The sequence below is a fragment of the Pectinophora gossypiella genome, chromosome 24 (genome assembly GCF_024362695.1).
Source record: "Pectinophora gossypiella chromosome 24, ilPecGoss1.1, whole genome shotgun sequence".
NCBI classification, from domain to species: Eukaryota; Metazoa; Arthropoda; class Insecta; order Lepidoptera; family Gelechiidae; genus Pectinophora; species Pectinophora gossypiella.
In genome coordinates, this window is record NC_065427.1 from 7,405,631 (window position 1) to 7,431,213 (window position 25,583).

The window sequence follows — 25,583 nt, forward strand, 5'->3', positions numbered from 1 at the left end:
CAATATAAAACCAATAAAAATATCTAAAATGTTGAATCGATATTTTGTAATCGATTAAAAATATTAATATCTAACAATAGAATTTAAATTTTAGGATAGTATCCCTATACCTTTGTGATCCCTAGTTTGGTAAAGACATTGCAGGCTGATCAGCCGATTTTCCGAAAGTGAGATGGATTATGCCCTGAAAGGCTCGTTAAGTAGTCGGTCCCGGCTACTATTTAATTAAGTATACGTTACACGAGCCATGTCAGGGCCCTTTAGCGGCTCAATAGTAATCCTGACACCAGAATCATGTGGCAATTAGACGACATTGACAGAAGGGCCCTAAAGTGCACCATGTCCATACATTCTCCGTTTACAAAAAAGACGTTTCCAAGGCAAGTTGGTTTCGATTATGGCAATGTGGCTTGATCTTGATGCTGAGAAACCAAGAATATTGGCTCACCTCTCCATTGGTATCCCTGATCCGCCTGTTGAACTCCTTGCCTTCTAGAATGAGGAAGTCGTCGGTGGGTTTGAGTATGCCACACTTGACGGCGATGGAGCGAGCAGTGTTCACGTTGTCGCCCGTCACCATCCGCACTGTGATGCCGGCCTTCTGACACTTCTTGATGGCTTCTGGGACCTGAGGAGAGAGACGGGTTCTAGATTGACAGTAAGTAAGATGATTCGAGTTTCGGGTGGCACGTTAAGCCGTTGGTCCCGGTTAATACTTATTGATGTAAGTAAGTAGTCGGTACATGAGTCATGTCAGCTCAGCAGAATAAAGGTTATAATTGTACTGACCTCTGGTCGGACGGGGTCCTCGATGCCGACGACGCACAGGCAGGTTAGGTTGTTGACGATGTTGTCCTCGTCGTCCCAGTTCGGTTCTTGGTCTATGTGCACCTGTACGGGAATATTATAGTCGTAAGTAATCTTACCACACACACAGACAGAGAGAGACTCGAGGCCTTTGAAATGTGGTGTTGGAGGAGGATGGAAAGAATAAGTTGGACAGAAAGGGTTACAAATGAAGAAGTGCTAGTAAGAGTAAGGGAAAAAAGACAAATACTGAGAATTATTGAGGACAGAAGGGGCAAGAAGATTGGACACCTAATAAGACACGACGAATTTATTAAAAACATCATAGAAGGAAAGAGAAGAAGGGGAAGACCAAGAAGAGCTTACATGGAACAGATTAAAGGAAAGGTTAACGTCGTGTCTTATAGGGAAGTCAAGGAATTACCCTTTGATAGACTGTAATGGAAAATGCTACACCGACAAGAGCGTGGCTCTTAAATTGATGATGATGAAGTAGTCTTACACTCATTCACCATGACCACCATCATGACTCATCTTCTTTATCTCCTCTTGAGCTTATTTATTACGTGTCCAACCGTGATACGTAAAATGAAATACGTACCTATGGCTAATGCAATAAGTAATTTCAATGGTTGCTTGCTCATTCGCTACTTCTTCTCTAGCCAGAACACATTTAGAAGAATGGTAGTAGATTATATTGGTGCTGATTCTATCAGACGCCAAGTTAATTTCAATTTAGTTTGACAGTCCTACATTATAATTATGATTGTAACATACTTAAACCATAGACTCTATGGCATAGAGTAAAGAATGATTATATGTATAGAACGGTAATTGTCCGCCCCGCACCAATTCGTATCGGGCGCCAACCTCTCTTCCTCTGGGTCTTACTTTAGCCTTAATAGCCTTCAATATAGGCAAGGAGTAAGAGACTGTCTCTCTCGCACTTATGTGTTAGGTGGCACACGGTAACAATGAAATTTTTGTATGGAGTGTTAGAGGTATGCCTTTACTATAAAACATCATAGGATCGACCAAACTTTAACATAAATTGAATCAAATCCTCTCGTACCTGGTTGATCTCAGCCTTGCCGGGCACGAAGTCGCGGAAGGCAACGGAGATGGTCCTGAGTCCGTCGCAGGCCATGGGTTCAATGACCTGCCGCACCAGTCGGTCTTGCATGTCGCGCGTGAACTTCTCCAGGCGGCCTTCGTGTCCGTAGATGAATGCGCATCTGTAATGTTGAGGTTGGGTGGTCAGAACATTGGAACAGATTTGAAGATAAATTGTGTACTTTATGAATTTAGTTGCATTACGTGACTTTTGGCGGATCAATGGTAACAATGGCATCATCAAGACATTACATCACAGATTTACTTGAAGATTTCATAGACTTGTCACATTATCATTTAAGTAAGTAGACCTCATAAAAACGGGATAATGCTAGGAAGACCAGAAGATTTCACAGGTCCAGTGCTTTAAAGAAGCGATTAATAACTATACAACCCGAAAAAGGGGTAAGGACATGCTTTTTCAGATCCAGTTGAAAGTATACACTCTGGGGCAAAAAAGCATGGACTAAAATAACAAAACTATTAACACTTACTTCTTCAAAACAATCTCAGAGGCACCCTTGGTATACAGCCGGTAGCCACCCTTGTACGGGATCACAGTAGACATGCTTTTCCTGACCGAGTTGAAAGTGTACACTCTGGTTAAAGACTCCTCTGTATGTCTTTCGCGCACCGCTTCGTAGCTCTGCCCCAGAGCTAGGATGAATCCTAGCAGGGCGCATTCCGTCTTGTTGCCTACTTGCATTGGAGGGGCAGTTGGGTCTTGTGATGGCTGGAAGAGAATATAAACGGTGGGTTTTGAGGAGTTCTTGAATGTTTTAAAGAGGATAAGTCGTTGGGGGATAAGTACGGTTGAAATTCGCAAACGACTCCTGTTTTATCTTACGGATATTGCCCGATATTGCAATTTGGACTGATCCACAGATTTGGCACATAAAAATACATTTATTTTTTTATTCTAAAAGTAATTTTATTGATTCCACTGCTGGACACAGGTTTTCCCTTAATCAACTGGAGGGGAGCAGTATACTCTAATCGCTGCTTCACTGCAGGTTAGTGTATATTTGTTAGGGACATTTTTGCTAAAATCAAGACGGTTGAACTCACCATAATCCTGGAAGTAAACGCGCTGTTGACGGCCATCCCCTCAACCATAGTCTCTCCGACTTCGGCCGGGATATCCCTGAAGTTCGGGGTAACCTTACAGAGTTTCTCGCAGATGTAGGACTGTACGACTGTCATTCTGTTAGTGGTTAAGGTGCCTGTTTTGTCGGAACAGATGGCTGTAGCGTTGCCCATGGTCTCGCAGGCGTCCAAGTGTCGTACTAAGTTGTTGTCTTTCATCATTTTCTGGAAGGAGATTTTGGGTTAGGGAATGTTGTCTTTGAGGTGAATATTGTAGATTTAACTTGGATGGTTTATTGCTATCTCACTCTGGGCCAACCTCTGGGTCCCGATTATATCGGAGAGAACTCCGATATAATCGGACACTTAACGGGTCAGACTCGTCGACTCCCAAATTATATTAAGACATGATTTCTGATTTCTGATTTGATTTCTGATTCTGACTTTATACACTTTATCCATCATACGGTCTTTTTGCGTTCTAAAATAATATATCTTCTTCAAACTCACCTTGACAGAATAAGCAAGAGACAGCGTGACAGCGAGTGGCAACCCTTCAGGCACGGCGACGACTAACACCGTCACACCAATGATCAGATGCTTCACCAGGTTGTTGATGTACATCGCACGCCACTCCTTCTGCTCGATCACGAACGTATGAACACAGAAATTGATCACGAGGATTATCACTGTTAGCACAGCGATTGTTGAACCCGCGTAGCCGATCTGTTGGAGAAAAAATGAAAAAAATATGTCAGGATCGAAGCAAATCGAATTCCATAGTCTCTGCTTAAAATAGGTGTGACCTCAGAACAAAGTGTGACTATGTATGTTTTAAGACATAATATCTTAATATGTCTTAGCTGTCATTAAATCTATTTGGTTGTCATTAAATCGACCTCTGCTATAGAAGAAGATTAAATCGACCTACGGGGGACTGCACAGCTACGGTAACGCGCGCGGCGCGGCGTTTATCGCATGCTTCGATCAATAGCCCGTCGATTATTTACGGAGACAGCATTCGCTGCGTCTATTTGTCGAAACCTGCAGTATTTATCACACAGCACGCGATAGCGCTATCCACGCAGACCCCTGGTAATAAGATGATCATTATACGATGTAGTCATCATTATGGGATTCATCATCATCAATTTAAGAGCCGTGGTCTTGTCGGTGTAGCATTTTTCATTCTTGTCTATCAAAGGCCCTTTGACTTCTTTATAAGACACGACGTTCGTTCTTTTTAATTTGTTACATGTAAACTCTTCGTGGTCTTCCCCTTCCTGTCTTTCCTTCTATCTTCCGTCCTATGATGTTTTTAATATAGTCATCGTGTCTTATTAAATGGCCAATAATCTTGGCTCTTTTGTCCTCGATAACTCTCAATAATTTATCTCCTTTTTCTTTGAGTAACTGTCAAAAAATATGGGCTTAATACTTGTCTGAAATAAAATAATCATTATTACTTACTTGAATGGCTAGTTTGGTCAGTTTCGCTTGCAAGACGGACTTCTCCTTCTTGTGCGGGGCTTCAGGTGCGGCGGCGGGCGCGGCCACGTGGTTGTCGTCAGGTCGGGCGTGGTTCGCGCCGTGGCTGTTCGTCGGCAGCGTCGCGTCCTCATCGCCTGGGCAAGTGGGGTACGTTGGGTACGTTTGTATGGGGCAGGCGGGGAGGGATGGAGATCTTTGTTTTGGTCCGTGAACTGGAAATGACTGTAACTGCTATTTCTTTTCCTTTTAAATTATATTTGACCTTTAGTAAAAAGTAACTGATTTGACTAGTTGGAAACTAGCCTATTGTGATAAAATATGTATTACCTAGATAGACCCGACTGTTGGATTTTATCCTGGATCAAATAGGAAATTATATGATTTATGTTTTTGTATATAGCATTTTCATGTCAAAGTTTCATAAAAGTGTAAAATACGACGACTCAATATCATAGTGTTACAAAATGGGTCAGATTACCAGCATAAGTTGATCTCCACTCCCTCGCCAAGTTCCCAATACACATTCAAAGAACACTTGTGGACTAAATTATTTGTGTCAAACTCTCAATCTATTTAGTAAAGAAGTGCTGAATACAGATCTGTGATTAAAAAAAGACTTTTAGTATTATCCTTACTCTAAGCTAATAGTTTTATTGAAGACTGCATTTTTTTTTAATTAAAATAACAAAATCGCTTGTAAGTTACACTTAAAGTTACTATTAAAGGTTATCTACAGTGAAAAGTCTAACTATAACAGACATGGTATATGATGTGTCATTTAGAATCACATTTTAAAGGTTGTAGAAAAGGAGTTATTTACTTGGTTTAAGTGCTAATCTATATTAAAAAGTTATTTACTGTGATTTACTACTGTAATACAAGTCTAAGGATACGCTACAATGAAATATTGATAATCGAACGTAGTATGCTGTTAGTCGCAGTACACTTAAGGACAGATAAATTGGTTCACATTTTTGTTTTGCAAGCTCGAAGCTACAAGTAAGCTTTATCGAGTCGATATCGAGATCTCTCCGCTGCATGGGTTACGCTATCGCGCGCGATGTGACAAGTAACTCTTCAATCAAGGCTTCAATCATTATCATGAGACGCACCAATTGCTGTCTACATGTCTACATATTAGATTAAACGTCTTACATCGAAGCACGTGATAATTGTCGCGTCTCGCGCGATGCGTAACTATGCCATAGGAGTTCTGACCCTGAGTGTACAAAGGTTTGTCTCAAGCAGGGCATAGCTTAGGAGGTACTTACCGACAATGCTCTTGCGTTGGCCTTCTTTGCGTTGCTTTTTAGCTTCTATTCTCAACAATCCATTCCCATTTGGATGTCAAGCATACACATTTATGACAGCGATTCGTAGGTTCGGGGACATCATGCAGTCAACACGACAGATACACGATGCATCATAATGTGTATGTTTTTTTAAAAAAATATTTTTTAGGTTTTTTTTCATCGACGACATGGAGGTGGGGCGTGCAGCAGGCCGGGAGCGGGGTGGACAAAAAAAAAGTTGGATGTCATTGAATGGATCACACTATAATGTAGGTGGTACTAATTCTAAAGGGGTCTCGTCCAAACAATTATGACTTCATTTTTATTTTGTTGTACACTTCATCGTGGCCACAAGTGTTTGGACGCTAAATTGCATTTACAAAGGTATGCTTTTAAAGGACGTTGTTTATAACATTTTAATAGTAAAACATAGAGATTATTTCTTTATTGAGGACGAAGGGTCTAACTTCTACGATGGAATAATAACAATTTACGTCCATGCTCTCACAAGACAGGCTATTAGTCATAACACATAACATATACGTACAACGAACAAATTAACCATAACCTTGGAAAAAATAAACTTCTTATTTAACGGTCAATAAATAAAATAATCTCATGTCTTGGACGAAGTTGGTAAAAAAAAATAATATAAAATATTGTGTATGTAAGTATTAGTTTCATTTCGTAACGATACAAGACTATTTACAGTGTGGTAAGAATATTAAAACAGAATATTTAAAAATATAGTATTTTCTTTTCTTTTTATATCGTAGCTTTTACATTTTTAAACTTCTTAAAAATACCAGAATAGTTAATTCAAAAGTGTTTGTTTCGAAGTAATACGTTTGCATTAGAAAGCCAAGCCAAACTTTGTTGTATTTGAAGCTTAATTATTTTTTTTACAATTTTAAACACAAGGTAGGTATGTATCATCTGCTTGATACATAAATACAGGTGGTCTAGATATATTAAATATTTCGTTTAAATTGATTTAATTCGGTTCTTTATAGTAATTCCGAAATGAAAATATATTTTAAGTACTTACTATTTTTGCACAGAAGTGTAATTTTGTAAGATTTTTTCTATTTAACAATTTTACCAATTTCGTCCATAAAAATTTAAACTTCCCTTTTAATGTAGGGGAGGAGGGGTGCGGTGACTCGATGCCAGGGTCATAATTGGAGGACACTAGATGTAATATGCACTAAGCATAACGCCGGCCGCAGACGATGAAGATACTATGATATTTTACTGTAACTACGTATTAAATAATATGTTTTACCCAACGCAAACCTTATAACAACAAGGACATTATTCACAGTCAGAAATCTTGACAATATCCGGACTAATCCAGATGGATGGTAGCCCTAATATTATGGCTGAAATATCAACAACAAATGTCGCTATCGTTAGGCGATATGCGGCGCTGTGTGATAGATTTCTGATTTCATAACACATACGTTTGTATAGATTAGCGGCCTAATCGTGTAACTTTAATATCAATCACAATTCTGATTGGTTGAAAATAACAACTCTTGTCAATGTATTAAGATTTTAGCCAATCATAGGATAGTATTACAAATAGAAATCTGTGAAGATAGATGTCGAGTTACAAGAACCCCCAGGGGGATTAAAAAGGCCCCTTCAAAGTAATTCATCTACAAAAACAATTTTGCTATTTGACATTTGTTTGCATTGCGCACTTACTTTTATATGCGTAAATGTCAATTTGCAATATTGCTTTTTAGATGAATTGCTTCGATGTGGCCTTTTTAACTCCCCAGTACTCGACATCAGCGGCAACGGCGCGCTTTTCGTAGTCACCACACGAGTGAATGAGAGAGAACATACAACGTTCTCTTTCGCACTCGCATTAGGATAAAATATGATAGTATCTTCAGCGTGTGACAGGCTCACAGTTACAATGCTCATTTAGACTAAGCAAAGCTTTCTATATCTGTTCGAGTTTGTCAACAGATGGTAGTTGAAGCGTTTTTTACATAGGTATTTACTTATTTAAAAGCGTTTCTCATAGCGATTTCAGATTCGGTATTGTTTAGGTATACATAAAGTTTCAGAGTCAATTCTCGCGGCAACGCGCGCGACGCGACAAATACCGCGGGCTCTATTCTAAAATGCGTCTTCATCGAAGCTCATTTTGTATGTCGCGTGTACGTAGATAGCGAGTGTCGTGCCGCGAGTGTTGAGCACATTTTGATCAGCTGATATCTCTTTAGATTTCTTTTTACTAATCTTATCAATGAAATGTCAACAGTAATTTATTTTAATAGCCAGTGTTTGTAACATGGTTTACCAACATTTTTAAAAACGATAATAGTATCAACTGGACACAAAAAACTGTACTTTGCACTGAGCTCTTGACTATACTGGCGAGATTGGCAATAAATATGCCTATAGCCGTTAAAACTACGATTACACTTTAAGCATATAAAAGCTTCCCTAAATTACAATTATAACAAACTTGTCAAATTACAATTCGCGTCAGTATAACCAGAGCATTTATGTACGAATTTGATATTCATTGCTTGTTAGTAACACCGTCATAATTTCGCTTTTCTAACTAGCAAAGCAATGTACATCAAAATGAATGTAGTTACCGAAACTGAAACGGGTATTATTAACATTTACAAGCTACTGTAATGGTTTGAGCGTCTGTATGGGGCTAAATGAGCAATGTATCTGACACTAGGACTAAATTTGAATGGGGGTACCAGAGCTATTGGGTGATGCTGTTTCTTTTATTTTTCGATAGTAGCCTACGATGTAATAGGAATCATCATGTCCCTAGCTTTATTCCGTTTTTCACAGGGTCCGCTTACCTAACCTAAAGATTTGACAGGTCCGGCTTTTTACAGAAGCGACTGACTACCTGTCAGATTTTCTAATCCGCGACGGGAAACCATCCTATTACAGGTTAGGTCATATAGGTACCTCCGAAACGCATTTCTCGGCAATGTGGGTTACCTCACGATGTTTTTTCCTTGTTGTATTGTGTTCATACACACATACATACATAAACTCACGCCCATAATCCCTAATGGGGTGGACAGAGCCACAAGTAATCAAAGACAACTTGCAGCCACTGTTGATACGATGTCGTAAGCTGGATATGATGAACTTTATGGTGATAAGGTGATCAGCTTGTAATGTCCTAACCAAACTAGAGATCAGAAAGTGATTTCTGTGACATGTCTACACCGGAATCCGAACCCGGGGCCTCCGGATCGTGAGCCCAACGCTCAACCACTGGACCACGGATAAGCACCATCTAACGAGTTCTTGAGAACTATTTTTTTTAGTTCTACGGGTGATATTAATAAACTAATCTCAGCTGAGACCATGCTCAAATCCGTTTTTATATAAGAACTGTCACATTGACTATCGCCCATAACATTAGTCCATCATGTTAGAGGACACAATCCCTCCTCCGCCTTGTATGGTGTAATAGGAATATTTTTCTTATATTAATTAGGGTACTTAAGGTGTTTATCAGTCTATATTTAAGTACGTATGTTTCAAGGCACTTCCTTTATTGGATAATAATTTATAATCTACGTCTGTCGTATAAATTATCTTTGTAATATTTTTAGCGGCACCATTGACATAGTGATTACACGAGAGAATGAGGAAGTGAATATTATATTTCTCTCTCTTTTACTCTTATGAGTTCTCCGTCGTGTCCTTTCTAATATTATGGACAATTGTTATGGGTGATATTCCGATCCCTTGTCACCGTAAGCGTCACATCCATCTTAGGACTTCGTATCAACAGTTGCTGCAAGTTGTATTCTGAATAGTCGTGGCTCTGCCCACCCCATAGGGATTACGGGCGTGAGTTTTATGTATTATTAAGTAGAACGACTCGTTCAGTACGATTAGTAATTCATCATCATCAGCCCATTAACGTCCCCACTGCTGGGGCACGGGCCTTCCCTATGGATGGATAGGGAGATCGGGCCTTAAACCATCACGCGGGCCCAGTGCGGATTGGTGGTTATTAACGACTACTAATGCAGTCGGGACCAACGGCTTAACGTGCCTTCCGAAGCACGGAGGAGCTCGAGATGAAAACTTTTTTTTTTTGTGGTCACCCATCCTATGACCGGCCTTTGCGAAAGTTGCTTAACTTCAACAAACATTTTACAATGGCTTCAATGCGCGGTTAGAGTTAGAACTGTCAAAATACGGCAGCCAGTGTTGTGACGTTCATTAGCATAGGGATGTATCAATAGAGATTAGGTCGATCGATTCTTTCTATCTAACATTAGCCCCGATTCCTGCAGACACCTCCTAATTTTACTTTAAGTTATACGTGTCATTTTCTTACCCGCCGAAAAGGAAAGGGACGGATGATTGACAGCTCTTAGTTTTAGGAAGAATGAGTAAATGAATGAATAACCCGGGCGAATCAAAAAGGTATCCCGCTGGTATGCAAACCGTTTGACTTGTGCTGTCGGGTAATATTGCCCAATAGGCCAATGTAAAATTTTTAGACGGTTGTTTTAGATTTGTGCTTAAAATTCAAGTGTGTTCCATAAATTGTATGCTTGTCGATTACCCGTCCCTTTCCTTTTCGGCGGAGAAGAAAATGACAGACATAACTTAAAATAAAATTAGATGGTATTTACAGGAATTAGCACTATTGTATACCTTCTTAAACCTTTATAGAAACAGCACCACCCGCTTCTACCTTAACGTAAAACATCACAGTTCACTGACCTTTCTTCATCTGCTTGATCTCCTTGTCTTGTTTCTCCACCGCAGCGCCGAGGAGCGTGAAGATGATACCAGCTTGCGAGTTGACACCCACAGCCGTTACCAACATCTTGCCTGAGCCTGGAAACCGCGATGCAAAGAGGTTTATAGATGCTATATTAAGTTTTACCGGGTAAGTTTTTAGGGGTTAGGTTTTGTTCTGTAACTGTTTTGTTTATGGTTGAAGAGGTCATCCATCTCTCTAGCGTTATACCGTTTTTACGTAACCTGGGGGGTTAAAATGGCCACATCGAAGCAATTCATCTAAGAAAGCAATATTGCTGTTTGACATTTGTTTGCATTGCGCACTTACTTTTACATGTGCAAATGTCAAATTGCAATAATGCTTTCATAGAGGAATTGCTTCGATGTGGCCATTTCAACCAAGCCATTTGAAGATTGTCAGGTCCGGTATTTACAGAAGCTTGTTTTTTTGGAATTTGTGTTTTGTTTTTTTTTTCTTTAGTAGTAGTTCAAGAGCTGTCTAACTAAAATTAGGTGAAGTTTGCGTACGCCCGAATAGGCATCATTATGTCTATGTAGTCTTACTTTTCTTTTTGTTTTTTTTTTCATTAATTGTTTATTTTTGTTGTATTAGTTTTTATATTGTTTTTCTCGTCATACAGCGCATTGAGTTACACTGTAATGTTGTATGTACCTTTATAAATAAATAAATTGATAATGAGTTCGCGAATAATTTAATTTAATGTCTGCCCACACCATGTCTGTCTGTCTGTTTAATGTTTGCTAACTTCGTGCCCGTTGCCGTGGAGACCTTTGGTAGCTGGGGGGGCGGACACCAAAATCTTTGTGTCCGAATTGGGTCTCAGGCTCAGAGAGAAAACAGGTGACTCCCGCTCCGGCTCGTTTTAGGTCCAAAGGCTGGCCATTGCTATTCAACGCGGTAATGCGGCTAGTGTTGTGGGCACCTTTGCTCCGGGAACAGTGAGGGGCGGGTTATTTAAGGACTAGTGTTTAAGTTTGTATTTGTGACGTATTGTTATATTAATATTTAATGTCTTGTTATTTATTTAAATTGGTCATACCTTCCATAACGTGAGTACCGGATAGCACCATGGGATCAAAAGATTCTCCCTTCTTGACATGGTCCGATTCGCCCGTCAGCGATGACTCGTCGATCTGGAAGGGAATAACAAAAACAAATTAGAACACGACACGTTCACTCCAGATTGTAATCAAATTTGGTCAAAATCAAAATAAAAAAATTTGGTCAAAGTCAAAATCAAATTCGGCAACAGCTAGGCGACTAAGCTGACTCAAATTTTTGTAACAAAAGTTTTTAGTTGTATTAAAGAAATTGCAACCTGAGCAATAAAGCCGCCTGCTGGGAATTTCCCTATTTTTTCAGTTTTAGTTTACGTCAACGGTTGCAGAGGCGGAGATGGGAGCCATCGGTACGGCAATGGAGGACGAAAGGGGCAAGTCACAGGGACTGTAACCTGAAGCCTGACAGAGGGCAGCAGTAACTGTCAGTACTATTCAGATGCGGAAGACAGGAGGCCTAGTACGGCTTTGAAATAGACTTCTCTGGGCGCCATCCCACTCACGTCAGACAGAGTACTGCGGGGCGGAAGGCAAGAGGGAAACCACTGCCCTATTTTTCCCTAAAAAGTAACATGGAGAATGCTACACCGATAAGAGCGTGGCTCTTAAATTAGTGAGTGAATTTCTTTTTTACTTCTATTTGTGTATACATTGTTTTAAGTTTACGCGGTTATTATCATAATTAAAACACATAATAACGGGTTCTTACCGGGTCATCCCGTGATCATGGCACTTGCAACAGTGTCGAAATATCGGGAGTCTCATATCCCCATTTAAACGCGGTAAGAACCCGTTATTATGTGTTTCTATTTGTGTGTTCACTTTTTTTCCTAATGAATTTTCCATCATTATGCTAAGGCTAAATAAAGGCTTTATAATATGTCCTCTCTTCTTCTACTCCTTTTATCCCCTGTTGGGATGTAGAGCTCGAATAACAGATTTCCACTCCTCGCGATCTTTTGCAGTCTCCACAGCTTGCTCCCATGACATGCCGAGAGTTTTTAACTTTATAATATACAATCCATATTTTTACATATAATACGTATGTATTTTTACATACAATTTATTTGTAATATTGGAAGAGCGGGGCCTCCAAACACAGGCTATGTCGCTTAAATGGAGACCCCAATCCACCAGTAGTTAAGGCTTTATTGTAAAAGAAAACGACGTGGTCGACGATTTCCCTCATTCAGCGCTTATCGCTATCGACCCTCTAGGGTCGATTAATTCTTTCAAGTATTTTTCCTCTCAGACGGCGCCCTGAGCCGAGATTGGCGCCTAACTGGGCACCTTCAGGCCTGTTGTCTTAAACGTTGTACCGGGTGAGAGCCTTCAACGCTCCCCATTTGTCCGGCCAAGTAGTTAATGCCATCTGCGGCAAATCTACAATAAGTCACGTCAAAGAAAAAATCGGGATTTGTGCCCGGTTAATCGCAACAGATCCGTCCCCTTATTATACGGGACTTAACTCTGCCTACCCCTTTGGGGATATAGGCGTGATGCTATGTTTTATTACAATTGTATGTTAAAATAAGTAGGTAGTTAGGTGTCATATTTATAACGGCCTCGAAATAGTAGGCAATCTAATTCCATACAAAACTAACAAGGAAGCGCGAGTGATAACTTGTCATACATATTTTAAATCCCTAACCTACATTTTATTATCTTAAAAACCACAGCAAATCAAATATTAACTGTGAAAAATACATATTTACTATCATAATTATTATATTATCTCGCGATAAAAATACCGCATACCGGTGTAGTGTTATGTACCTATGTTATTTGATATTTTTATCATTTTATCGCAATGGCTCGGCCATTATCTTTGTTTGTTTGTAACTAAGTTGTAGTATCAGCGATCTTAACAAGATTGACGTAGACAGGTAAAGTAATCTTGAGTACACGGGACGATTAAATACTATAATAGGTATACTATTTATTACATAACATAAACAGCCTATATACGTCCCACTGCTGGGCACAGACCTCCCCTCAATCATCCGGAGGGGGTATGGAGCACTCCACCACGCTGCTCCACTTAGGAATCGGGGCCATTGACCAAAAATATAATTATCTTATTATACTCAAAATACTAATCGGTTCCACGATTAGTGATTAACGTAGCTCGATTGCTTTTCACAAAATTCTGTGACAGCGTGGTGAATCGAAATGCTGTCTTCGATGAAAAGGGCCCTCTACAGACACATCTTTATAATGATGTTTTAAAATATTTATTGCCGTTATAATTTTAAAGATGTTAAATCCGATATATCGAGAAAATCTATTTTATTGACATTTAAAAGAAGAACGACCCAAATATGCAATGACGAGAATGGTGTAAATAATTATGCAATATCATATACAAATATGCATGGTGCTTATAATAATCGGTCGCATAATTTGTTTTACGATTGATGGTGTGTTTACAATTAGTCAGGCAAATAAAGAATGTTACGTAACTGACGACAAATAACATAACACAAACACTAGACTGCGATAACCCAATAACCCAGCTATCTACTCGATTGCGAATCAGGTGATACACCTATAGGTACTGTAGGGAAGGGATGCCTGGTTTCTTTTTTTTAATATATTTTTTTTGTCGCTAGGGTTGCCGATTTCGTGTGCAGCATGCAACGGGGGCTGATGTTGAATTGTTAAGACGGATACGATAAACCGTTGTGGTCGCCTGTTTACTAGTCTACCGATAATTATGGGTCCTCAATTTTTTAATCCTTTAGTTGGGAAGATAAACAGCTGAACACATTGGTACTTATTCTTGTAGAAACCATCTAATTTTATTTTAAGTTATACCTAAAATTTTCTTATCCGCCGAAAAGGAAAGGGACGGATCATTGACAGCAAAAATTCATATACATATATTGATATATATCAGGATCGAAGCAAATGGAATTCCATGGTCTCTGCTTACCCCGGTAGGAAATAGGTGTTAAAAAAAAAAAAAAGGTGTTGAGTATAGAGAGTATGTATGTAAATAAATAACGAACATAATAATTTCGCCAGCAACATATTCGGTTATTCATATCGACTACAGAATTCCCCGCACTATAAATATGACGCACAGGCAGCGCCCATACAAATCTGATAAGCTCCAGATATAGAAATTATTGCTACCTGTCGACTATGAATATATTGGCTAATACGATAACAGAAAACGACTATGGAATATTTTGGCTTTAAATATTTTATTACAATGTTTACTTGTGTACCTGTGTACGTTATGAAATTTTATGCCCGCTCATATAAGTACGAGTAGTAGCATATTTTTTTGTTTTATCTTTCTATCTTTGTGGTGTAAAAGAATTATGAGTCTCCAAGCGATCAAATCAAGTACTTTCCAACTAGTCAAATCAATTACTTTTTACTAAACGTCTTTTTCCTTTGACGTGACTTATTGTAGATTTGGCGCAGATGGCATTAACTACTTGGCCGGACAAATCGGGAGCGCTGAAGGCTCTCACCCGGTACAACGTTTAAGACAACAGGCCTGTGGGTGCCCAGTTGAGCGCGAACCTCGGCTCAGGGCGTCGTCTGAGAGGAAATTACAAAACACTAAATTACTAAGGAATTTGTATGAAAAACCAACCAACCAACCAATGGATGTTTTTCTATGACGTCACATCATAGAAAAACAATCATGACAAAATGTCGCACTTTTTATTTCCTTTCTTTTTATTCAAATTCATAAATAAGTTAAATAGAAAAAAATCAATTATCTTTTAATATTTTTAACACACAGTCATACAAAACATTTTCAGGCGGAAGTTTTTTTAATTTCTGTAAAATTGACCCGATTGCACAATACATTTTAAATTGGCAACGACGATATGCAAGTTGTGTATAGGCAGTGCCTTTGTTTGTTTACTCATTATACTCGCTCCTTGTTCGAGACGGTTTACAGTGTAGTCCCCGTCTCGAACAAGGAGTTTCGTATAATTGAGATAGAACATCACTTACAGGTAGGTAAGTTCGTTTAAACTCATAATTATAAGCAGCGCTTATGTGCTTACCTTAAGGTCGTTGCTCTGCAGCAGTATACCGTCGGCGGGCAGTAAGTCTCCATACTTGATCTGGCATATGTCACCGACCACTATCTCGCTGATCGGCACTTGTTTCACCTCGCTTGACCGTATCACCGCGAACTTGTGCTCGCCTTCTATCCGTGATTGGAGCCCTCTGGAATTTACAAAGTCAACAGTTCAAGTTGGGGGACAAGATGCTCCAGCCAAGTATCCATCCGAGTTAAAATTACGAAAAGGTTACGTCAAAAGCTAGACTTTATTGCTGGTGTGGTTAGAACAATGCAGCGTGATACATTTGTCTGACATAATATAATATTACTCATCTCAGCGCATCTATACGCATTTTTATTCTTTATTATGCTAGAGCTAGGTCTTCGGATGGCTTTAATAATGAACATTTTACCACACCCAATTGCCTCGGCCATTGACAAAGACGGCGTTGCGGCTTACCACCTATCACGTTGGTCTTAACAGAGAGCTTGGTGAGGTGTGGGTACTTAGTTCATCTTGCGATGGATGTATCTCTGGCTAGAGTGAACCGTGAGCTTATGTTATTTAATAACTAATAGGTATACATACAATTGGCTTAAGATAACTGTACCCACCTGAATTGCCTTTCTTTCGTGTAATCGTTGAATGCTGTTACTATTACGACAACTATGACCGATATTAAGATCGCCAGACCCTCGATCCATTGGTAGTGCCCTTCCTCTTCGTCCAAATGTGCTGTAAAATATACAACATGTATTAATATACAGTTCTACTGTAGAAGTTAATTTAGTACCTGTGTAATTCTACTGGTGAACGGGCAAAGAACACTGAAAAGGTGTACTTATAAAGTACTTAAGGGTGGTATTAACAAACTAAACTTAGCTGAGACCGCCCTCGAGATCATGCTCAAGTTCCCGTTTTATACAGGTGTTAGTGACATCGTAACGAATACTGAGGGGGATGATTCAGACCATGATTCTGAGTTAATATCAAGTGGATTTTTCCGTCGCAATGTTGAAGGTTTTTTATGTGATTTTTTAAATTATTTTCAATTCTACACTTTTGTGATGGAAAATTCTCAGATATAGATATCTGGTCTCACAATCATGGTGTGAATCAACCCTCAAAGTTTTCGTTACGATGTCACTAACACCTCGTATAAGAACTCTCACATCGACATGATCTTGAGGGCAGTCTCGAAGCTGAGATTAGTTTATTAATACCACCCTAACTATCTACTGGGGAGGACGATGCAGAATACTCACTGGCGGCCCTAGGGCGGTGCGGGGTGTGCCACCGAACCGGGCCCCGAAATGGGGGGGGGGGGGGGCGCACCAAAACCAATCACTGGTTCACCCTGGCCGCAAACCAACTGCATCGGGTTAGATTGCGGCCACATTGAAACTCATACCGGGTGGCCGTAAACTAATCGAAACATTTTGTATTTTAAGGGGCTGAAGGCTGCCACTGTGAGGTCTTGCACCACCTAAACATTTTGCTAGGGCCGCCACTGAGAATACTGGGATAGGGGAAGTCTACACCCACGATTTTAACCGTGTTATTACAAAACGAAGACTAAAAGATAAACTACGTTTAAACGTGTAGCTAAAGCCCGCAGCCGCGGCGCGACTTTCGCAGATTCTGCATGGAATTATAATGTCAATTAGTGTTAAAATGTGTGTGGATTGATTATTTCACTACTCGTAGACTGTATTAAAGAAACGCTGATTGTTTTGCCACTTCGCATATAATTCAGTTTTAGTAGGTAATTACAAAGGTTACAAACACGTCCGACAATAAGAGAAGATCGATGAATATAAAATTAATTAAAAAAAGGAAAGAATTAATATTTTTTATAACCTTTTTCTTAAAATGTATTTTTATGTTGCAATTGTCAACAATTAGTTTCTTGGTTTAAACCCAGTTCATCTTTAGTCTTCTTTGTGTTAAAGTGTCATTCACTGTAAAGGTGTTAATCCCCTATGATGATATTTTACTGCTGTAATGACAAAAGTTCTAACAATAAATATTCAGGGTTATAATAAACTTGTGGGTGTAGAGAGTTCTTTAGATATCGGTCTTCCCCGCGTTCGCTATTTGGTATAATTATAGTAACTGGTAGGATTTTTTTATCGGTACTAGCAACATTACAGTTTGGCATTTTCTGTGTTGTTCTGTGTATAAAAATATATAATAGGATTAATAAGTTTTGTAATATATTAGGTTATAAAATATGTGTTAGTTTTGTCGCCTTGTACGGTCACGAGCATTAATATGTATACACTTTGGTACCATGTCACATTAACTTTTTTGACAAATTGAACTGTAAGTCTCACTAAATGTCAAATATGTTAGTGCGACAGAGTCTTAAAGTGGGTACATTATATTGCTCATGACTGTATATGTCAATATGTAGAATCCTGAATGAATGATATTTAAAATAACTTCTTACCACGTTACAAATAAAAAATAGACCAGGGATGAATGTGGGTTTAAGTATTTGACAACCAAGCAGCAGGCAGTATTTGAAAGTTCAGTGGAATTGTATGATAACTGAATTAAATTTTGCTTGGCTATCAAATACTTAAACCCACGTTCATTCCCGGTTTACGTTCAGCTGCTTGTCTTCCCGGGCATGTCGTAAAAACCGACAGAGGGATTGTGTCCTCTAACATGATGGACTAATGTTATGGGCGATAGGCTGATCCCTTATCACCATAAGGTTCATCATATCCAGCTTACGACATCGTATCAACAGTGGCTGCAAGTTGTCTTTGATTACTTGTGGCTCTGCCCACCCCATTAGGGATTACGGGCGTGAGTTTATGTATGTATGTATGTATGCATTCCCGGTTTATTTTTTATTTGTAAGGTGGTTTAAGTGTAAGGTTTCTTGACGATTATAAAAAAATATAAACGAGAACAATTATTACATAATACTATAGGTACGTTCTCCTACTAAGCTCTTGGATGTAACCAAATATATGTATTTGGAAGAGGGAGATGCAATTTAAAAGAAAAGCAAATGACGCGAGAATGAAGTGAGGTAGTCCAAGGTTAGCTGGAAGAAATCCCAACTATGCTTAATATAAGGATAAATTAAATGTAAATGTCCTTATTTTAAAAACGCAAAATGCTGTCGAAAATGCTGTCCGAGTGGCAAAATACTGGGCTGAAAAAATCTGAATGCCATCGAAACGACAAGAAGATTTTGAACCAATAAAGAGTTTACAAACAAACAAACACACAAGTGAAATACTCCCTTGTATTTTATTCATTCCGCCGTTAAACTGTCTGATAGTTTATCTGCCGGATAAGTGCTGGACAGGGTTTCAGAAAGTTTTTAGCGAGTAGAGGAACAGACTCCAAAAGTATTTCATTTTATCATTCGTGTATTATTTTTTAGTCTATCTATACTATACAGGGCGTCAATGACATCGTAAGAAACTGAGGGGGATGATTCAGAGTTAATATCAAGTGAAATTTCCTGTCGAAAAATGAAAATTTCAGTGTTTCTGCGACGGAAAATTTCACTTGATTAACTCAGAATCATGGTCTGAATCATCCCTTAACGTTTTCGTTACGATGCCACTAACCTGTATGTGCATTTTCTTGACGTGGTGAAAAAGTCTCAATCATTCAATTTCAAATATTACAAAGAAAATAAAATATCCTTGGACCAAGATTCCATATTCTATACCTCTGAATTCCACACAAAAGAGCAACACTAATATCTAGCCACACCTAATACATCGGGCATAAATTCAATGGCCGTCCATATGCGGCTAATGGAGATCATCTCCTATTTCGCTCGCACGCACTTACACTACATATGCAAGAGTGAGACAGTATATAACTGTTCATATCGCACCGACCACTTGCCGTTGTATTGAATTTAATAGTGTAATATCTATGAAGGATTAATTGTTATACTACCAAAGGCAGGTATAGGGTGTGTATGAATATTTATTAAGGCTGTTAGGTATTCTTGTGGGTTTATTATGGGAATAAATTATGATGTAGATACAAGAAGATAAATATATATTGTTCTGGGCTTGGGTTTGTTTTCTTTATATACAAGCTAGTAACTTTTGGAACGAGACAGAGGGCTTTTGGCTGACAGAGGGCAGCACTAACTGTCAGTACTATTCCGAGGCGGAGGACAGGAGTCCTAGTATGGTTACTCTGGGCGCCATCCCACTTGTGTCAGACAGAGTACTGCGGGGCGGAAGGCAAGAGGGAAACCACTGTCCAAAAAAGTAGCATGTAAAATGCTGCACCGACAAGAGCGTAGCTCTTAAATTGATGATGATGAACTTTTGGAACGACGACAATATATTAATTTTCGGAACTCCTTGCTTACGGCCGGTAATAAGTCTGATGAGAATCAGAGACTCCAGAGAGCATCCTTAGATGGACAGACTCAGAGCAAATTAGTCTGTGAATATTCTGGCCTGGATTATGCTGATGGCGAAGACCGAAATCAACCCTAGATCACTCAAATAAAAAAGACAAACTAGTAAAAAGATTTTTAACCGAAACGATAAGTATTAGTATTTCGTACTTAAACTGGATATAACTTGTTTTCCCATCTGCCGATGTGAAAAGTTCAGATTCAGATCAGTGATTCGTCTAATTCAATGGATTGTTAACAGTTCAGTCACATGAACTGATTACATCGATATTATAGTTTTTAAAACGTGCTTATAAGATAAATACCTTTTAGGCGTTAATAATAATATTATATTTTAATGACGAATGCTGCTTAGTTTTGAATAATTCCAAAATTAAAAAGTTGAATTCCAAATTTGTAAATAGAAATATGCTTTATTATAAGCAGCAGTCGACATTTAGATATAGAAGAAATACAAATTAGGCCGTTGTCACAGAGGTTATTATCGTGTAAGCAATTTCATAACGCTTTTAAAACTCACGACAAATGTAAGTGTGACAAGGACCTAATACAATTCCAAAGTTTAAATTCAGGTATTTTATAGGTAACACAATGTTTAATTAAGTCTTTATAGGTAATATTTTTTATTTAGTTATGAGTTTAACAAATTCTAAGACACATACAAGCAAGGTACATAAGGACAGAGAAGAGTGGATAGTCTGGGGTGCAACTACTGTTCAGTACTCAAGTGTTAGCAACTATACCAATCACATGCTACGGTACCATGGTTTATCGAATTAAAAGACCTGATTTTGAATCTCTATAAAGAAAAAACAAAACGGTCTTATGGAAAGGTTGAAGATGAAATGTTCGTGGACGTAGATGTTAGTATCACAATTAACGGGACGTAAAATAATAAAGAATGGTGTAAGAAAGAAGAGACAGATATAGAAATGGGTGAATGTAAATGAAAGGGAGAGGTAGTAGGTATTAACCAACTTCACGATCCCATTGGTAATATGTATGGTACAAAATCGGATATGCTCAATGCTATGACAAGCCGCCATTGCTAGCCCTTTGACGACGTAAGTGTTACCTCTGTGTTACCATTAAATTGGTAACTTCAACATTCCAAGGACGTAAATTTTATTATTGGAAATTAAGTAAATTACTGATTCATGTATTTAATTACTATTACTTGTTACATATATAAAAATCATCAAAACTGTAAGTACGAGTATATCTTTTACAAAAAGTTCAAAAGTAAAAATATTGGTCGTGGGTAACTTATTTTTTACGAAATGGCAACGCAGGGTAGGATGTCGTCAGCTGGACTAACCTTGAAATGTTAGCTGTCACTTTTGAGCATACCTGGTTTTCTTATGCCATGGGTAATGTCACATTAAAAGCGACGACCAAAACATAAACTGTGATCACACTGATCTATGAACAAAGATTCAGGACGAAAACAATGGGTTTGGTACCTGCAAAGACAGTAATCACAAGAATGGAGGGAAACTAAAAATATCCAAATAAAAACTGGATTAGTGAGTTAAGCTCATATTGGCAAACGAGACATCCATTTATATGCCTTGAATAACATTCGATAGAAAACCATGGTATAAGGGAGACATTAAAGATAGGTACACAGAACTACTTAAAATCACACATTCGATCAATTTAGTTGCACATTTTGTGTGTAATTTTGTTTAAAAACACGTAAAAAGTTAGCCAATCGCCTTGAGTACACTAAAACAATTACAATTCACATCTTACCAGGATCGTCTACATTCCATATCGTTATTGAAAAAAGAAAATACAGGAATTAATTCATGTATCCTTAAATTAACGTTTGGTCCTTCAATGGTCTTGAAGGTCAATTTATTCGATATTTTATGGAAAAACCTTTGATTTTCCAATATTTCTCCACTCTCTTTCTCAAAGAAGTTGAGAAGTTCTACAATCTAACACTGAATTCTATTTTCTATAAGATCATAGTTTAAAATCCTGTCCACAAAGTAGGCTCCTATCGCGTGAGACAAGATAAAAAACGCTTGCATAGTTAAGTATAGTTTTATAAAGTGGATTCCTTGCAGAACCCTCATGCAATTACGTTTTAACTGGATCTCTCACAGAAGGTATACACAAATATGTAAAGTCAGAGACTTATCGAGAAGTATTTCTATACACCTATAAAGATCTAAGCTTCACTGAAGTACCTAGATAGATAGTCTAACGTAGTATCAATATACATGACTCGACCATGCAATCGCAGATTAATACAATCACAATACTAACCTAATTTTTAAAGTTATTTTTTGGAAATTTCTGTTGGTGAGAAAGCAAAAACGATGGTCTTTTTTAAGATGTCTTTAACTGCATTACAAATTAGGGATGTCGTCTTATTTAAAGCAGTATTTGAACAGAAATTTCCAAACGGAAATATACCATTTTAATAATACAATTATATAAATGAATAAAATTTTGTCTCCGTGTAAGAAGAAAAGGCCAATTGATAAACTTTGCGAACGTCACTTCAGATACCCTTAACAAATTTAGCGCAGAGTCTCGTATTCGTGTTTTAATTATGACATAAACAGCCTATATACGTCCTACTCCTGGGCACAGGCCGCCCTTAATCTACTGGAAGGGTTATGGAGCATACTCCACGCCGCTGCTCCAGTGCAGATTGGTGTAAGTGTCTTGCGGCTAGTAGCCGAGACCAACGGCTTAACGCGTCTTCGGAAGAACGGAACACAAAATTGTAGAAAATCAGATAAAGTTGTCCAACTCACCACTGTCAGCAGGGTCTTCGGGCGGCTTGTAGAAACTCAGCCCAAGGGATACGACGGCGGCTACTTCTAGAATGATCAGGGTGACGTCTTGCAGCGCCTCCCATACTAACGTGAGGAAGGTCTTGGGGGGCTTCGGCGGGATCAAGTTCGAGCCGAACACTTCTCGCCTGTGCTGCAGATCCGCTTTCGAACCGCTAAGACCTACGGACAAATGATAAAGGGCATATTAGAATTCACTTCTATCTAAAGTAACATATTAGGTATTTAACGCGTTCAGCTGCTTATCATCACTGGCATATCGTAAAAAAGGAGGATGTGTTCACTCTAACATGAAGGACTCCATCCCATTTCCAATATCGGCGATGAGATGATCACCTGTCATCATGTGATTCGTTATATCCATCTTAAGACTTTATATTAACATCTAAGGCACTATTTGGTGTGTTTTTGGACGTGACGTGACTTATTGTAGACTTGCCTCCGATGCCATCAATTATTGCCGTCGCTAATGCACTCCCTCGCTGAGGGCTCTCACGCGGCGCAAAATTTAAGACAACAGGCTTGAGGGTGATTATATTTGAAAGAATCAATCGAACCTAGACGGTTTGGTGTGTTTAATGTGTCTTGTCTAACTCCTAATAAACTATTGCAATATTACATGTTAAAATGTAAAATCATTAGATAGTCACAAAACATTTTAAAATGGACAAAAGCTGCCGCTGAACATTACAGCAGCAGTAAATCTATTGTGAAAACACAACACGCGTCATTAAGCTCAGTATTCCGTCAGCAATTTTTTGTCATGAACTTATTAACTGAATATTATGTAAAGTCATTCTATTAGCAACCATTACGAAGAGAAGCAATTCTGGATGCTTAAATTTCAGTTAAAGAGCAAAGTTTTCAGCTGTGCTGATCAACAAATTATTCAGGTATTTACTAGCTTTTTATAGGAAAGGCAAACTGTCACTTTTTGTGAAAACTAGCGGTTGGTTTTGATATGGTTGAAAATTTTATACAATATTGTATTGTTGTATGGTTGGGAGCATCTTATTCTCTCTCTGAGTGACTCAACCCAAAATAATGAAAGCTAAGAAAAATCCAGCAACACAAACTATTCTTTCGATCTTCCCAAAAATGCCTCAACGCGAAGACAAGTTCAGCAATATTTTATGTCCCGAAGTTGTTAACCGGTCGTAACAATGTTAAGTCATTGTATTAGCATCAATCACAGGGGCTGCGGGGCTGCGTGGTTTAAGTATCGCGCGGGACGTGACAAGTAACGCGTACTTTGGCTGATTGCGAATAAAAATCATACTGTCGCATATCGTAAAAACCGACAGAGGGATTGTGTTCATTTTAACGAGTTGGACCGTTATATACGCGATGGGATGATTACCTGTCAGCATACGGTTTATAATATACATTTATTAATATGTCTATCAATAGCCGTACTACGTTTATCTCCATAGAAGCATTCGCTGTATTTATAGGACGAAATCCGTATTACTTGTCGCGTTGCGTGCGATAGCGTAACCCATGTAGACCCCCCTGGTATAAAGTAACACTGTTCTTTATTTCCCCTGATTTGCCCCAGTTTTGAGGGTGTTAGGGAAGCGAGTTGGGTTAGGCTTTTGGTATAATCGGGAATCAACCAAAATACTAAGTAAATTCTTTATATAAAAATATATTCGGGAAATACTCAAGCGGTTTGTGTATGCATGTGTTATTAAGTGTATTTATAATATATGGATGTCGACAACTTCCTGTCGTATATAGCATTAGAAAATAATTTGATTTTAGAGCGACAAGTTAAACTAAAGTTAAAAAAAAAAAATAGAAAAACAACTTCGCTAAATGGAGCAAAAATCCCGCACGTTCGAATTTCAATCCCATAAAATATATTTTTTTCTATCTGGTAACCCTAACCGCCCCCTATCGCTGCTTACGCTCCGAATGCCAAAACAACGATCCGTCTTAGTAATGCATTTAACGAGCCCTATAAATAAAACAGGAGCACAAGGCAACAAACTTTCATTTCTGGATTGTGAATAAGTAATTATGACAATGTCGATGAAAATTTGATATTAGCTATGGCAACACCAGCTGGCTGATGGCGTGATAAGAGGGTAGAATACTTAGTAGAGTGAGAATGAAAATATCGGTAAAGTTGGGCAGGCGTGGTCGATCAATGGATGGGTGATCGTTTTGTATTTTCCGTGCTTTTAGTTTTGACATATGGTGCTGGCTCCAGTACACACTATCTAATTTTATTTTAATTTTTAATTTAAGTACACCTGTAATTTTGTTATCCGCCAAAAAGGAAAAGGACGGGTAATCGACAGGCATAACCTGTGGGCATAACACACGTCAATTTTAAGCAGAATTTTTTATAAAAACCTTCCCAAAATTTTACATTGGCCAATAACCCGACAGAATTAACTTGACAGCACACGTGAAACGTGTTGCATATCAGCGAGATGCCTATTTTATTCGCCCGAGTTATTCATTCATTCACTCACTCATTCATTTTAAAATTGACAGTTGTCATCCGTCCCTCTCCTTTTCGGCGGATAAGAAAATTAATATAACTTGAAATAAACATAGGAGTTGTCTGCAGAAATCGGGGCCATTAGTCGCAAAAAAGCAAATTCTCAAATGGCTACTATCAAGACCAATTCAAATAATCAGTAATTATTTTCATATAAGTACTATACATAATAAA

The 25,583-nt window shown here is 38.5% G+C and overlaps 1 protein-coding gene across 6 annotated transcripts in view; it reads right to left on the reverse strand.

The window, feature by feature from the left end:
- Positions 1–25,583, reverse strand: part of LOC126377823 (plasma membrane calcium-transporting ATPase 3) — a 226,659-nt gene that overhangs the window by 24,353 nt on the left and 176,723 nt on the right. For 5 of the 6 annotated variants that reach the window (XM_050025741.1, XM_050025743.1, XM_050025742.1 and 2 more), the window contains 13 exons: positions 22,859–23,059; positions 16,285–16,405; positions 15,668–15,833; positions 11,615–11,708; positions 10,533–10,649; positions 5,769–5,813; positions 4,477–4,631; positions 3,517–3,732; positions 2,989–3,231; positions 2,415–2,653; positions 1,880–2,042; positions 790–891; positions 449–628 (listed from right to left, as the gene is read on the reverse strand). In XM_050025741.1, the coding sequence (XP_049881698.1) occupies positions 449–628; positions 790–891; positions 1,880–2,042; positions 2,415–2,653; positions 2,989–3,231; positions 3,517–3,732; positions 4,477–4,631; positions 5,769–5,813; positions 10,533–10,649; positions 11,615–11,708; positions 15,668–15,833; positions 16,285–16,405; positions 22,859–23,059 (2,042 nt within the window). The remainder of the gene's footprint in view (positions 1–448; positions 629–789; positions 892–1,879; positions 2,043–2,414; positions 2,654–2,988; positions 3,232–3,516; positions 3,733–4,476; positions 4,632–5,768; positions 5,814–10,532; positions 10,650–11,614; positions 11,709–15,667; positions 15,834–16,284; positions 16,406–22,858; positions 23,060–25,583) is intronic. The other variant, XM_050025744.1, reaches the window with a different exon arrangement.